The sequence below is a fragment of the Micropterus salmoides genome, unplaced genomic scaffold (genome assembly GCF_014851395.1).
Source record: "Micropterus salmoides isolate LMB-PRFRI ecotype aquatic unplaced genomic scaffold, ASM1485139v1 Ms_hic_scaffold_5, whole genome shotgun sequence".
Taxonomy (NCBI): domain Eukaryota; kingdom Metazoa; phylum Chordata; class Actinopteri; order Centrarchiformes; family Centrarchidae; genus Micropterus; species Micropterus salmoides.
This window is the reverse complement of record NW_024044237.1, coordinates 39,742,508-39,758,992: the sequence shown is the minus strand read 5'-3', so window position 1 is coordinate 39,758,992 and position 16,485 is coordinate 39,742,508. Positions and strand designations below refer to the sequence as shown.

At 42.6% G+C, this 16,485-nt stretch overlaps 1 protein-coding gene across 5 annotated transcripts in view; it reads left to right on the top strand.

Moving 5' to 3' along the window:
* patj (PATJ crumbs cell polarity complex component) overlaps nt 1–16,485 on the top strand; it is a 202,823-nt gene that overhangs the window by 157,721 nt on the left and 28,617 nt on the right. For all 5 annotated transcript variants that reach the window (XM_038698650.1, XM_038698651.1, XM_038698647.1 and 2 more), the window contains 2 exons: nt 2,256–2,452; nt 8,155–8,246. In XM_038698650.1, coding sequence (XP_038554578.1) covers nt 2,256–2,452; nt 8,155–8,246 — 289 coding nt within the window. The remainder of the gene's footprint in view (nt 1–2,255; nt 2,453–8,154; nt 8,247–16,485) is intronic.

The following is a 16,485-nucleotide window of genomic DNA, read 5'->3' as shown; positions in this document are numbered from 1 at the left end:
TTTTTATGTATAATTTTTTTTGCCTTTTATTTATTTTTTTAAACTTTCTGGTTTGGCTATAAGATAAGATTATATATAAGATGATTTATTGTCCCCGAAGGGAAATTTGTTTTGGACTCTGTCCGTTCTGCAGCTTTGCAAGACAACACAAAATACAGAAATGAAGCATCTCTCACACATATTGTAACACAACACATGCTGTCGTGTACATTAGACAGTTACACATATAGTAGCACATCGACTCCTTCTTCCAATGCCGGTTTTGATTGAACAACCCTGTTGGCTGCATTCCCACAATGTAAAGCCTTGCACAATGAGATACTGCACAACCCCTACTGCTTATATGTAGGGGAGTGTTAAAGGGTTGAATTTTCACTTGTGATGTCTATGATCCTTTAAATACAATAAAAATACTTTACATAAAAAAAAAAACAAAGCATGAAGACGAGGGTCCTGCTGGTTCCGGTCCTGGACCGTGGCGGCCCGCAGCAAACGCTCCAAAGTTCGTCTTAGCTTCACTAACAAACTGCATTCACCGTGTTCAACGTGTCGCGCTCTCCCAGATCCAGCTGACGCCAACAGCAGCGACGTCTCGGGTACAAAACACAGGTGAGCCGACGTTCACCTTTTATACAGCAGGGAAACCAACGATGGCTCCAGATGAGACGAGTCCCAGAGACGCCGCTCTAGGACAGAGACTCCTTTCACTTTAGAGACATGAAGGGGAGGAGGAGCGAGGAGGAAGAGGAGGACGGTCACCGAGCGCTGACATTCAATAAGTAGAATCGGAACTGATCAAACTGAAATGATACCAAACCCTTAACACCAGCTGCACGTGATGCAGGAGAGGATCACATGCCCGTCTCCTGATCTCAAGGTTGGCAAGTTTGATGTGAAGTGGAGACCGTGCCTCAGTGTACGCCGTGACCGGGACCGTCGAGTCTCTGTGGTTCGGACAGAAGCAGGATTCTCCCGTCCCCCGTGTGAACGCTGGCTGTTCAGATAGCTGCAGTGACCTTTTAAATCCCAGAGCGTGTGAACGCTTCACATCACAGCCGTCACTTACAAAACCCTTCATATCTGCAGCAGAGCAGCAGCTGTCCAGGAACAAAGAGGAGTCGCCTCGTCTTCGGCTTTTTGTTTCAGGAAAAGGTCAGGAGCCATGTGATCTCTCAATCCAAACATTCCTCTTTATTGTTCTTTACTTTTACTGGTCGAGCTCTCAGACAGTCGAATCCTCCGTCCGTTTTAGATTTCGCTCACGTTTCTGTTTGGTGTTTATGTCACGGACTGTTAAGCGTCTTCCTTTCTTTCCTTTCTCCTCACCTCCTCTCCTTCACCTCTGTCTCCTCTCCCCCTTCCCTTCCCTCCTTACCTCCTCACCACTACTCTCTCTTCCCTCGTCCTCTTCTCTCCCCTGTTTCCGCCTCCTCTCATTTCCCTTTGTGTTTTGCATTTCTGTTTTCTCCTCCCTCCTCCTGTTATTACCTCATGCATTTTCTTTTTCTCCTCCTCACCTCCTCTCTCCTTAAAGGGAAATTCGGGTATTTTTTAACCTGGGTCTTAAAGTCACACGGTAGAGCTAGAAAGGTTCCACATTAACAATTTACAAGTGTTGTGTGATTAGAGTTCTTTTGTGTGACTGACGATATAACTTTATGTCAGAGCTATCTTATTCCTCAGCCTCCTTTCATTGGCTCCCAGAATGTTTTAGTACATATTTTAAGATCTTATTGTTGACTTTCAAGGCTCCTGGATTTAGACGTGTTTGCATAAATCTATAAATATTATTTGTATTATGATGTATGCCATCGCTGCAGAAAAGAAAGGACGGATAAGTAAATAAATGTAAAACCCTGGACATCTTTGGAGAAGAACACAGGTCTGAAACTAGTAATCGCAATAAGTCCGATATGACCTGAATGCGTCGTTGTCATAGTTGTGTCCCTAAAGCTTTTAGTTTTACACAAATCATTCATTCGCTCATGTCTGTAACTTAGCCCTCTGGATTAGCTGTTTGCTAAATGGATCCAGCAACATTTAACCTGTCTGTGGGTTTATGGGAAAGTCCGTTAAAAAATTAAATGTACCGATAATTTTTTTGTTAATGAACTGGATTTTTTTCGTTATTTGATTTATTAAAAATGTCAATGTAGATTTTAATGTGTTTTTCTTAGTTCTGGATCAGAACCGGTCAGTTATGGTTTCTCTTCAGCTCTCTGTTAACCTTCCTCCCCCTCTTCCTCGCCCTGCAGAGCGTTGGTGTGAGCGTTATGGAGACCTGCAGGGGGAGCTGCTGTGCGTGGAGCTGGACAAGGAGCGGCAGGGTCTGGGTCTCAGCCTGGCGGGAAACCGGGATCGTTCCCGCCTCAGCATCTTCGTGGTGGGACTCCATGCCGGTGGGCCGGCCGCTCGAGACGGACGCATCCGGGTCGGAGATGAGCTGCTGGAGGTGAGACCACGTTATTAAAATCGAGTCACATAAAGGTTATTTACAGGACTGACTTCTGGTCAGCTGGCCGTGGCTATCTCTGAATTTAATGGTCGCATCTGCGAGTCTGCACGCTGACCTGAGCTCAGCTGCTTTAACGAGGTTTGATCTCTGCTTGCTGAACAGCGTGCGGATTCTGTTTTGTTCAGTCCGTCTCTACCTGGCGGCAAGCTAACGTCGCTGCTTTTTAACAGCCGAGCAGGGGAACATATTCAGCCAATCGTGTGGCTCCACTGACGTCAGTTTCAGATGTTGCGGTGGCGGCGAGGAGCCAAGGATACTACGTGGAAAGGCTTCAGATGTGATAGGCAGTACTTGTAGTGTGTTAGAAAAACACAGGAGCGCCTTCCACGGTACATGCTGACTGTATCCATAACCTCAGTTAGCATAGCATGGCGTCGTGTCGCCGGCGCTCTGGATAGATGAAGGTGGTGAGGTGAAAGCTTGTGCATATATAACCTGCGGGGGAAAAACACTTTTTAAACCTTATTCCGGGCCAAAGTCATCAAACTGTTTCAGATTATCCTGCTGATTCTCTACGTGTAGGTCCTCAGGTGCCGTTCTGGCTCTCTGCCCGTTCATTTAGAGAGAGACCTGATCTCGTTAGTCCCAGATACCTGGAGGCGTTACAAAGATGGCTGCCGAGGGGCGGGACTTGCCTATATAAGTACTTTGGTTGTGTGGCGACGCTCTGCTCTCACCTTCATGTTGCCCTCAATATAAAGTGTAATAACTCCGGTGATCCTCTGACTCTTCCTCTAGCGCCACCATCAGGTCAACACGTTGAGGTGTTCATCATTCCCATCAGCCCCAGCTGTACACTGCGTTTACTGCTAATTAGCAGACATTAGCATGCTAAGTTGCTAAGCTCGGACTGCTAGTTAGCTAATGTTAGCATGCCAACACGGCAAACTAATATGGTCAAATGGCAAAGATCACACCTGCTGAGCATTAGCATGTTAGCATTGGCATTGTCTGTATACTAGCATCATATGTTATTAGAATGCTAACATTAGCGTTTAGCTCGGGCTGTAGGCTCTCATTTGAATAATAATGGCAGCTAACGATTATTTTCTCGATTAATGGATTGTCAGGTCCAGAAAATGGTGAAAAATGGTGATCAGTGTTTCCCAAAGCCCGAGGTGACGTCCTCAAACGTCTTCTTCCAAATACGTTCAGTTTACTGTCACAGAGGAGCAAAGACACCAGAAAATATTCACATTTGAGAAGCTGGAATCAGAGAATTTGGATGTTTTTTCTTTTATTAAAAAAATGACTAATCTATTATCAAAATAGCTACTAGCACTAACGATTAATCGACTAATCTTTGCAGCTCTAGTGGCTTTTTAAAAAAATTCTTACTGAATGTTCTTGAACACAAAGTCCTAAAACAACACGATGTTTCAGTCATGTGTTAGTCTCCCTGCATTTTGCACAGCTTTCCAACTCATATAAATATTAAACAGAGAAACACTGATCTCCTCTCTCTCTCTCTCGCCCTCTCGCTCGCCCCCTCCTCCTCATTACAGCAGTGTCAGAGACTCCATGAAAAATGGATGTTCAGCCGAGGACAGCCTGGACAATTACACCACGCACACTAAAACACAGACGTTTTAACACTCACACCGAAAAACCATTTGCATAGATGAAAGAAACATTACTGCAAAATATATATAAAAAAACATCAGGTTCATGTATAATATAACATAATATAATAGAACATTTTCATCTTGTAGCTGACTTGTACAGTGAAAGAAAGACACACAGCCTTCATTGATCTTTAATGTTTTGCATATCTTGTTGATCTCATATGTTTATATTTATTTATGTTTGTCAGGCAAAGCAAAGTCCTTGTATGTGTGAAGCTACTTGGCAGTAAAGCAAGAAAGACAATAGAAACATAAAATGGTTTTTAACTATTTTATCCTGAGGATGTGTGTGTGTGTGTTATAGATGAGATATTGATTTAACATTTGAAAGTGCTGGTAGCTTCTAACTCGCTAGTTTATGGCCTTACAGCTCATTGACCTTTCAATTAATGCCCGTCTCAGTTAAATGTGTGTGTGCATGCGTGGGCTTGTTTACTTGTGGGGTCCAACAGCTTTGTATGGATGCAAATGCTGGAACCCCACAAGTTTAAAGTCCTGTTTGAGGATCAAGACTTGGTTTTAGGGTTTAGGTTTGTAGTTGTGATGGTAAAGGTTAGTGTGTGATATTCAGGAGGATCTACTGACAGAAATGCAATATTACATAATGAACCGTTATATTTTTATTACCTATAGAGTCATTTCTATCTACAAACTCCTCTTACATGTTGTGCCGCCATGTTTCTACAGTAGCCCAGAATGGAAAACTGCTCTACGAAGTATGATTCATCACTACAGTGTATGGCTGGACGATACAACACTTGATGCTAAACAGTGGATCACTTCACAAATATGAGGGAGAACATTCAGAACTATTGTGATAAAAAAAAAAATTAACAAATTAGTAAATCTTTTTTCAGTCCCTTTTCCTCAACAAAATAAATATTTTAATAGAAAAATGAAGTGCGTGATTCAAATGAATTAAACCAAATATCTGACGATATATTAAACATTTATTATATTGATATTGAGGAAAATTATATTGGGAAATTATCATTCTTGTTTTATGGCCCAGCCCTACTACAGTGGATACGTACGAAGAAAAAGAACAACAAGTAGTAACATAGTAGTAGTAGTCGTCGTCTGGTTTATTAGAAGTAAGAAAAGAAGATAAATTTGGACAAATGGACGACCACACGTGTTATTTAGCTCAGCGCCGACAGAGCGTCTCCTGCTCACTTGCAAAGGGAGGGGTGAGCGGTGACTGATGGTGCATTTATGTTGTGTCGGAATAATCAGAATCTTTATAGGAATAAAGTGAACATGGGACATAAAGAAGTAAACAGAACACTATACAAACATATAAGAAGACACAAATAATAAAAACTTTGTCAAGGGTAGATTATATAATATAAAGATATTAAAAGAGAACCATATGTTTTCAGTTTTCAGCCTTTTTGTTGTTGGATTTAGAAATTAAATAGATATAATGTACAATCTCATGGAGAAAAAGTACAAAGTTAGGTTTTTTAGATGAGAATTTTTCACAAGAATTAGTACATTTATTATAAAGTACTTATTTTATCCGAGGAGCACGTGAATGCACAGTGAGCCGTTTGTTGCAATTCACAACCCTCACCACTAGATGCCACTAAAACTTACACACTGACTCTTTAAGCAAAAAAAACCCAAAACAAAAACATGTAAAAATCAATAACTAATATAAATGTCAGGTTTCCCAAAAGCAGAGCAGAGAGGGAAGGTTGGACTGAGGCAGAGTGAGTGATGAGTGAGTCGGGCTGAGGTTCTGTTGGAGGCTGACGGGAGAACAAAGCTGGTGTTTCAGGGGTTGGTCTGGTGGATTTCGGGCAGGCAGAGTGAACTGGGTGATCTGGAGTTTGGTGCGAAAGGGTTCGTAAGGACGGGGAAAACCCAGTTAGCGATGCAGAAAGGTTAAAAGAGTACTAGAACAAGTAAAATGCCTGACAACTGGCAAACTATTGTGCCGATGAGATGAGGGAATTCTTATTTTTTCGGCACCACACTTTTTCCCCCTTTCTTTCTTTTCGACATATTTACCTGCTTTGTTGTGCTTCTCACACAGCCCTGGGCTGAGTTTACCCCCGACAACACGTATTGAGAGTAAACTCCTTTGATCGGCGCTGTTGAGCGCCCATGGGACCTTATTTTGTGGAAAAATATGTATATGAGAGAACTTATCTTTTTATCCTGTTAGAACTGAGCCCTGAATCACACACGTTTGTCAATTTAAAATATAATTTTGTCCGTCAAGACGACTCCTGGTCCTTTTATCACATCATCCTCTCATGTAAGTTTTTTGACGTTGGCTTCAGTCATTGACAATTACGACATCACATACACGAGGTTTGGGTTTGGGTCTTTGTAATTATGTATTTTCACAGTCTCATACCTCAGCTGTTTTTGATCAAACTGCGACTTTCTTGACATCATTATCCCAATACAAGCTTTTTTTTATTGTGCTTTAGAATCTCCTGAGTTGTGGTTTTCATTACACTGTTGGTGTCATTCAACGTGGGGGGTCCATATTTTGATATATGGGTCCTTTGTGACGTTTGATTAAAAAAACAACAACATTAGTATCTTATATGTCAGGAGAGAGACCTGACTGGCACTCCAGACATAAATAAATTAAGAGTCACACTGTAAAATATGTGTAATTCAGGGCACAATTCAAACGGGATCAAAATATTTGTTGTCCCTTGCCGTTGACTACCGTTCAGTATTTTTCCACAATAAGTTCCCATGGTCGTCCACCGGAAGGGGAGGGACTTAGGCTCTCTATTAGATTTCAGCAAAAAGCGCCCGGACGTGACTGTATTTGGATGAGATGGTGGAGCTAACGGCTGTGTGCGGAGCTATCTAGCGTGCTTAGCTAAGTGCATCTGTAATTCACGTTAACTACCATTTTAACAGGGCTGATAAGTTTGTCTAGCGAACAACAGTGTTAAAACTAAAGTGAACAGCCGACTCCTCATAAGCTTTTTCAACGGGGCTGGTTAAATTTACTTTATTATTTATTTGATAATTTTACTTGCAGAACAGGCTTTTACTAAATCATGATGATGTATTATTTTTATTAAATACATGCAAATATACTTTGTTGTCTTTTAGTTTATGGTTTACCATTAACAACGTGTGCTTCCAAGGGAGCTGCTACTGATTTATTTTTTTTCTCCGAGTTCACAAAAAATACTTTTTCTACTTGGAAGTCGGAAATTTTTGAGCTCTGAGTTGCCCGTTACGCAGCATAAGAGTGCCGGAGGACACGCCCACCATCTCCATGCCGACCAGAAGAGAGAGAGAGCACAGACGGCCAAAACCAACACACACCAATCAAAAAGCCTCGTGATCCAAAAGGTCAAAATAAATCAAAACACATTCACTCTCATACCAAATGTCAGCAGGCAGGTGTCACGGTGACTAAACGCCTCTGAGCCAGCTGCCAGTAGGGACTCACTTCACCAAATTTAAAGGTTTATTTGCAGAAGTTGAAGTTAATATACAAAGAGAACAAGAACGCTATAATACAAAACATAGTTAACAACTAACAGGGATAAAAGAAAACATGTAAGATTATATATTAAAAATAAATACGTAGTCACATCAGGTCATTAAGTTTAATTTAACTATATATTTTTGTCCTGTGCAATCATATTTATTTTAGTGTATATATAATATACTACTATACAGTGTATTTTTCATTTCTATTTTTTATCTAATGTGTATTTTTCTGTCTGTTGTGTAGCTGGAGCAAGAACAAAAATCTGCAATAAATACTTCAACCAACCAGAACGATACTGTCAGTGACAGCCAATCACAAACAAGCATTAGGAAGATGATATGTACAGTGTGAACAGCTAATTCACACAGTAAATATTCAGGTGGATCCGCATCAAGTCGCTGTGGTACCAGAACCAGATACATTTCCTCTGTCGGTTGTTTTCATTAGAAATTTGAATATATCGACCATCGTATGTTTCATTTAAATTAAGGTTCATCATCAGTAAATGTTTGTCTCTCTTGTCTTTCTGCTAGATTAACAACCAGGTTCTTTATGGGCGGAGTCACCAGAACGCCTCGGCCATCATTAAGAGCGCCGCCTCCAAGGTGAAGCTCATCCTGCTCAGGTAGGACCGCAGGGCAGCGACTCAGAAGTCGGCTCTTTCTTGTCTTTTAAAATAATAAAATATTTGCCATACATAAACAAATCCTCTACATTGTGAATGCGTAATTAATTTTCTATAGGAAGGAAGGTAAAGAACCGTCGATGTCCGTTATCACTGCTCTCAATGGAGGGATTTCAAATCTTAACCGATGGGACACGACGACAGAACGATGTCGATCTGACAGAAATGCAATATTAATAACGATTAAGTAACGATCTGCGATCCCGGGACTTGAGATCTCACAGAATCTCGCGTGATCAAACGTGACTTCAGACAGAAACAAACGTGCAGCTGGTTGACCAAACAAAAAGAAGAGAATCAAGCTGTGGAGGAACTCGAGGCTGAGAATCAGCAGGTTTATACGTTTTATAGAGCAGAGACACAAGACCTGCTCAGCTCGCTCTCATTGGCTGCTGAGGTTGTGTGTCTGTTGAGTTGTTGTCAGGAGGGCGAATCGGACCCAACATTGGCCTAATTATCCTTTAGTGTGTGGCCAGCGTTACAGACGGCGTCTTCTCGTGTTTACTTTGACTCCTAGACGGGTGTTTGGAATCCTTCATATAAAACTCTGAACTTATTTACTGTAGGAGGCTCGACCTGACTCACATCGTTTTGTACGAGTCCTCGTTCCCCGGAGCAGTGGCAGACAGTAATTAAGTACATTTACTCAAGTCCAAATTTGCAGTACTTGTACTTTACTTGAGTATTTACTTTTCACGCCACTTCCTCCTCCTGCTCCACCTCAGAGGGAGATCTTGTACTTTTTACTTCACTACATTTATCTTTACAAAGTCAGATTGTTACACACTAGAGAGTTTAAAAAATATGATTTGTTATAAATTAAACTCCCCGACGTTTTATACAAGAACAGCTCGATTATCAGATTGACATTTATATTAACCGACAACAACTTTGACGGTTTGAGACATTTTTCAAGGAAAAAACATCTGATGGTTCCAAAGACGTGAAGATTTGCTGCTTTTCCTTTGAATTTATTTGCAATAATGTTGATCTTTGTGCCGTTGGTCGGACAAAACAAAGCATTGAGAAGGTGTCACTTTGGGTTCTGGTGTAACTGTGACAACATTTCTCATTATTTTCAGAATTTAAAAAATTGATTAATGGAGAAAATAATCAGCAGATTGATCCAGAAGGAAAATAATCCTCAGCTGCACTCTGATACTAAAGAGTTAAAATGAGCTCAACAACTACAGCAGCAACATCCTGCTTTACATAATGCATGACGAATAATAATAATCTAATGTATAACAGTAAAACAGTCACAGGGGACATTTTCTTTTACCTTTAGTACATTTTCCTGATTATACTTGCATACTTTTACTTCAGTAACATTTTAAATGCAGTACTTTTCCTTAAACAACCACTTCTAAGGTTAAAATAAAGCAGAATTTTCCTCTAAGGATGTCTCCAAAGTTTACTCCGTTATTCGTTTCCAGGTTAGACTGAAATGATGAATCTGTGTGTCAGAAGAGAAGAGAACATTTTACACTTACAGTAAAATGAGAAACACTGTTGTGATCTTAAAATGATCGTGACTGTTGGAGAGTGGAAGACATAAAGGATCCAGGGAGAGCAGGAGGAGGAGGAGGCAGGGAGGGAGTGATGTGTTCAGAGAGAGGAGAACGTGAAGTGTTTCTTAAACGGCAGCACTCTCTTTTCAATTAAAAAGCTGTCTCCCTTGCTGCCGGCGCCAAAAGTCCCTGAGCTGGTGGAGCCGACCTGAGGAAGACGGGCTTCCCTGTCTTTGAGTCCGCGGCCTTTTGCACGGCGCTGATGGAGGGAAACTGAAGGTGTCACATTCAGCAGGAGCTCCTCCACCACCTCTGGGTTCTCTCCTTCTGTGACTGCTCTGCCTGCATTTCCTCTGATTCTCTGGGTTTGATCAAATGAAACTGTATCGATCCTCGTGCAGGAATTGGGTCATCGCAGCAGCAGCAGGCGGCGGCGGGGTGCAGACGAGAAAAGAACAAATCAGAGGAAGTTAAAATAACATTGAGGAAACCTGCCAAGTGTCCCGACGCTGCTGCGGCTGGAAGCTCAGAGCCAACATGGCTGCCGTCTGACGTGAGAGACGGGAACAAACCCGCTGCAGCTGAGTGATGACAAGAATCCAAGAAGGGTTGGATCAAGGCCAACAGGAATCCAAGAGGCTTCTTCAGTTCTCACTGACTCCCAGGTTTAAACGATGAAGATCCTCTGAGAACATCCTCCTCGGATCAGCTGGAAAATGCAGCGTCACAAAGCTGCAGACAGGACAGCGACGCTACAAACACATGATGATCTTATTGACCATGATGCATTGCTGCAGATTAAACTACCCAACAGGGCATACTGTAAAAGCAGAAAAATGCAACATCCACATTAAGCGAGCGGGAATATTAATCCAGAAACATCAGATCTGTGGATAAACACTGCCACTAAGTACACGCATACTTTTACTGAAGTAAAATTTGCATGCAGGACTTGTACATGTAGTATTTAGAGTATTTTCACACTGGTGTTAGTACTTTTACTGATGTAAAAGATCTGAATACTTCTTCCACCTCTGACAGTATTTCAATCAAACAGTTTAGTTTGAGAGCTGCTCAGGGACATTTTCCACGTCCGTCCAACAGCTGTGGGTTGTTGTTGTTGTTGTTTTTGGAGTAGTATAGTAGTGTTTAATACTTTTCACTCGCAGAAACCGACGTGGTCATTGTGTCAACAGGAGGAGCACATCAGAGTCGAGTCCAACATTTTGAACGTGATCCAAAACTGACCCGTAGACAGTCAGAATGAACCCTCAGCCACTTGAAATGTTTCAGGGGAATCTGAGGCCTGTTCAGGATTTTAAAAAAAGCCAAGAAACATTCGTCACGAACTGAAGTCTGATCGCTCACACCGCACTGGACACGTACTAAATCACATCAGTTAATGTCCTGTGGAAGAAGCCTTTACAGGGTCGGTTCCCTGTGGTAACTCTGAAAGTAGACTTCATTCTCCCTCTCTGCTCCACAGATTTTAACATGTACGTCACACTGAGCTGTTACATCAAGTCAAACGTGTGGCTTTGACTCGGATGACGACGACAGTCCAACACATCTTTGTGGTAGCGTCCATGTTGATTCCTACTTGAAAGCACATGAACTCAACACTCGGGACAATCCGAGGAGCACATGAATGCAGCAATAATGTCAGTGTTTTGTCTGACAGAAGACAAACGTTTCATTTAGTGCAGCTGCAACAGATGTTTGTGAAGTGCCAATCGGTGTCAGGGATTGTCCGGGGAAATCCCATGAGCTCCGCCAATCAGATGGAGTCGCATCACACGAAGATCCCTGCAGGCAAAGAGCGCAGCTGGAACAACAGTCAGATTTTGCCTCGGGCTGTGAAACGTCACTGAGCGTCTGTACAACATGATCTGATCTCCACCCCGAGAGCATTTAGCTTCAGTCTGTTCTGACTCATGCTAAACGAGACGGGGACGGCAGCCTTCCTGGAACTTCAAAGTCCAAAACCCGCTGTCTGATCTGAAGGCAGAGTCGTCACAGGCGGCGGCGACAAAGCTGCGCGCTCAGCGTCACACCGTCACAAAGCGCTCAGTTTAACACTTTAGAGTTAATGAAAGCCGACGGGAGGAGGCCGTCCTTCACTTTCAAGACGAGTCCTTTGAGAAGGAGAGGAGCCGAGGACGGGGGATCTGCGACAGGAGATTAAACCCTCCCGGTCCTCCGCCTCCTCCTCAGCTGCAGAAATGAGCTTTCTGCAGCTGAGATTGATTTGCAGCTTTGAAGCGAGCAGGTGTGGTGAATTTTACCAAGGTCTCATTAAGACCAAAGCCCCTCTGTCAGGCAGGATTTAAACTGCAGGGCACCGATCCAAGAGGATAATCACACTCGAGTTTATCTGCAGAGGTTCTGTATCTGCTGTTTTACCTGGTGCACTATGAAACAGGAAATACCCTCATGATAACCAGAACAACAGAGAGAAAACACCAAAGGGAAAAAGGGGAAAGAGTTCCAGGTGAACTTGTTCTGTCACTGAATTACTGAAAGACTGAAGATCTTAAAAACATGATGATCCTCAGGAAAGTTCTGCAGCTTCTGTTTCTCTGGTTTCTAAGCTGATTTGTGGACGTTTGTTCTGGACGGGCATCAGATGATGATATCCTCGGGAACTGGAAGTCACACTGAATTCAATGTTTTCATGCTTTTATCTTGTATTGTTTTTGTATTATTGTCTTTACACTTGTTAAAGCACTTTGTAACTTGTTTTTGAAAAGTGCTCTACAAATAAAGATTATTATTATTAATTATTATTATTATTATTATTATTATTAATTATTCAACGTGTGTTTCATGTCTGTGTGATCTGATCTGGCTGAGTTAGGACTCTGAGAAGAAGATTTCTGATTCAAATTCACCTCACGCAGTATCTTTGCCTCCCCTTCAACTCTCCAGGGTTCCCCTTAAGCTGCGTTCACACTGAAAGCGAATTTAATATTCGCCTCGCTTTACTCGCGCGAGTTTGACCGCTGGACAATTTGAGTGTTCAAACACACACGTGTTTTAAGCGAATAAACACAGCCGCGGATACTACAGCTATATGAACACAAAATAGCAATAAACGGATCAAACTGATGCTGAAATAACTACAATATGATGCCGTTTTGTTAAACATATGAATTCATACTTTGTCAGGTCTGTCAGCAGGACGACAACTTTTAAAATAGGTGTTATCTGAATGGAGTTCAGGTCGATCAGGGATACGCTATGCTAACTTGTTCACAGTAAAGTATGACAGCTGGAATAAAGTTACAGACATGTTTTCTGAACACACCAGGTAGTTCAACCTCCTCGCTTTCTTTTCTCCCAGTGACGTCCAGCTTTGTCCGGTTTTTATATAAATACGAAGTAGCAGTCCAGCAGAACTCCGGTGCCATCCGACGCTAACAGTGGAACCGGATGTGAACGGAAGCTGCCGACAAGCGCGAGTGAAGATAAATCAAGTTGTGATTCCAAAAACTAAAGTAAAAAGCTAATTTAATGAAAGCATTTAACTCCGAGCTCCTCCAGCTGGTAAACGGCGTAGCTGTCAGAGCAGAATCCAGACCGACTTCGGGTGTTTGTGTCCCCCGTGCACGTCCCCGTTCTTTAGCAGCTCCCTGTCGGCCAGTGGATCGTCATGACGGCGCTCGCCTGGTCCTCTCCAAACAACGCTCCGAGGCCGCCGGTGACGTTTGGACAATCTCACCGCAACATCGCGTCAAGCGAATTTCTCGCCCCAAGTTGAAAAATTTGAACTTGCGCGAACCAGCGAATGTTGCAACAAAACACCTCATTCGCGCCGCCCAGAGCGAATTTGCATCTTTGCGTTGACTTTGTGTTTAATCAAGCCGCCCAAAACGCTGGATTCGCTTTTGATGGGAACGCACCTTTAGGCCCTCGATATACTTGCTTTTAACTACACGTTCGCGTCCGCAAGATGGCGTCCATGCGTTCCTTTGGAGCGCAGGTTGTGCACGTCCCCAGAAATTAACGCTACACGTCCGAGTTGACAGGGAGGGACAGTTCAGCACATGAACGTGCGGCCAGTATGTCGACCTGACCAGCAGGTCAGCAGAAAACTCCTGCTCCACACACCAGCCAGGTGGTGGCGTGTGTTAAACGCAAAAGAAGAAGAAGAAGGCGGTCAGCAGCAGGCTTTAAAGAAGGAGATTTAAGGCGGGATGTTTAGAGTAAAACTCCTGGAGCTTGTCCGCAATTACCAAGATCGTTATGACGTCTCATTAAAGTCACAACCTGCTCGAGTGTCGCCGTGTTTGGTTTGTTTACAATGTGCAAGTTCAGAGGTTGTCAATGAAGATAATCCGGTCCTGATCTGCCACCCTAGTGGATTCACGTTTAATCCTCCAGGTACACGCAAAGTACGCGGGCAAGTTTGTGAACACTGCCTGTCTACGACTACGCATTGTTAAAAAGCAAGTATGTCGGGGGCTTTAGGAGGCTTCAGTGTTTGTCCTGCTGGATGTGGATTAGGATTACCATATGCTGTAATTTCCTAATGGTTAAAATGCGGAGGTAAATGAGCTCATCGCTCAAGACAGAGTTAATTTACAGAGGAGTGAATATTTTATCCCCCCCCCACCCTCGTAATGTTTAACCCATCCGAACGGGGTTTCTGTGAGAGACTGGCATGAATATTTCAAGCTGTGCTGACAGAAAGGACCCTGGAAACAACGCAGTATGGTATGTAGGTTGTCGAGTACCCAGGGATCTGATGATGCAGATGAAACCACATAAACAAGACTTCACGCTGATTATTGCAGTGAAAAAAACATCAGAGAGGAGCAGAAAGATTAATCAGGACACGCTTCTGCTTCTCTGTGATTTGCAGCTGTATTTTTAATAAATGTACTTGACGGTCTTTGGACCAGAGTGAGTTATTCTTCTTATTAAAGCACTGCTGCAGAATCTCTCACTCGGGGAATAGTCATCATCATCATGAAGGTGACTTCCTGACCTTTCCTCTAGCGCCACCATCAGGACAAATGTCATTTTAACCAACACTTCGTTACTGGTTTGAATATAAATTTTCTCCATAAAAGATACCTTTTTCTCTCGATTCTAGGTAAGAAAGTACCGTAGGTATCAGGAATCCAGCATGCAGAACATGCTGACAAGTGCAGCGACAGCTCCGCCTCGACTCGTCATGAAGAAAAACAGCAAGAGCCGTGTAGAGAAGAACTTTATTACCATTATTTTAGTTTGAGACAGCTGGCCACTGCTGTGTCGCCTAGCTAACTATGTTCCATATGATGTTTCCAGCGCCTAAAGGCTACCGTGTTTAGTAGGGGTGTGGCGAGACACTTAACCCACGAGACGAGATTCGAGAAATCTTTAAGCTGAATTATATGAAAATTTTGAGCGTTAAACACTTTATTTCCTGCATTCTGATGAATGTTTATTTTATTTATATAAAGAGAAACACAAAATTCAGGTGGCAGGTGACGCTTCTTTAACCCAACTCTACCAGAATAAGTCAGTGCTGCTCTCAGATCAGTTTCTCCTGTAGATCAACTTATTTATCATCATCCCTGCTGAGTCACGATTCAGTCTTCCCTCCTCTTTGTGTCTCTGTTTGGGGAAGTGACCTCTTTAAATGTGACTGTGGCTCCTTTTCACCTCAATGAGAAATTCTATTTTAATTTTAATTCAGTTACAAACTCCTGGACTTTAACAGCTCCTGTGTTTCAGCAGCTTTTCTGCTCATGTTCAAAACTTTCTGCACGTTCAGAATCTCTGTTACCAGATAAGAATGTTACCAGACTAACGTCACCATTTGATGAGACGCCTACCTGCCCTTTACTCTGCTGTGCGTTACGTTCCTGATCCGCTGGTAGTAACGTTATCCCCTTCAGACCGTTTGACCGACGCAGGTTGGGACTGCACGCTGCACGTGAAAGAGAACGGAACTGAAACACTTGTGATCAGGCAGAAATCTCAGCACAGATCCACAAACACGTTAACTCTCAGTGTTTTTAGATGTTCGTTGCAAAACTCGACCAGCTACGTCACCACTCGTCACAGCTGTCTGGACTCACAGCGCTAGTGGTGCAGTTGGTTACTATCAGGGCGTACGCGGTGTGGCATCAGCTGGGCGGAGCTTGATTCGCTCTTGTCAGTTATACATTTGTATTTCACTGCGTGAGAAAATTTATGTGTGACTTGACTGACGGCATGTGAAAAATGTCAAATGAGTCTCGCGAGACCGATTGTTCACAATTTAATCTCATGGCACGAGATCTCGTCACACCCCTAGTGTTAAGGCTAACACAATGTAACCAGAGCTCGTGAAGTAGCAGGCCGCCGTCCCCGCCGTTCAGTCAGTCGTTATGTCATTAGAGATTTAAATAAATATTTCTAGTTATTTCTGTTTATTTTTTGTGTTTTTTAACGGTGGATCAGATTTGGTCACTTTCTCTTCCTCTCTCTCTTTTCGCAGCCTCTGCCATGATCAAAATAATTTTGAAGCTGTTATTTTAAATCGAAATTACTATAATGTTTCTTAATGAGGTTTCTCTAAGCGCCACCTTCAGGTCATGTTTTCTACACATGATCATTTTTTATGGATATTGATGCGTCTCTGAGAATGATTCCTAATGATTTTGTTGACCTCCTGACCTCTCCTCCAGCCTTTA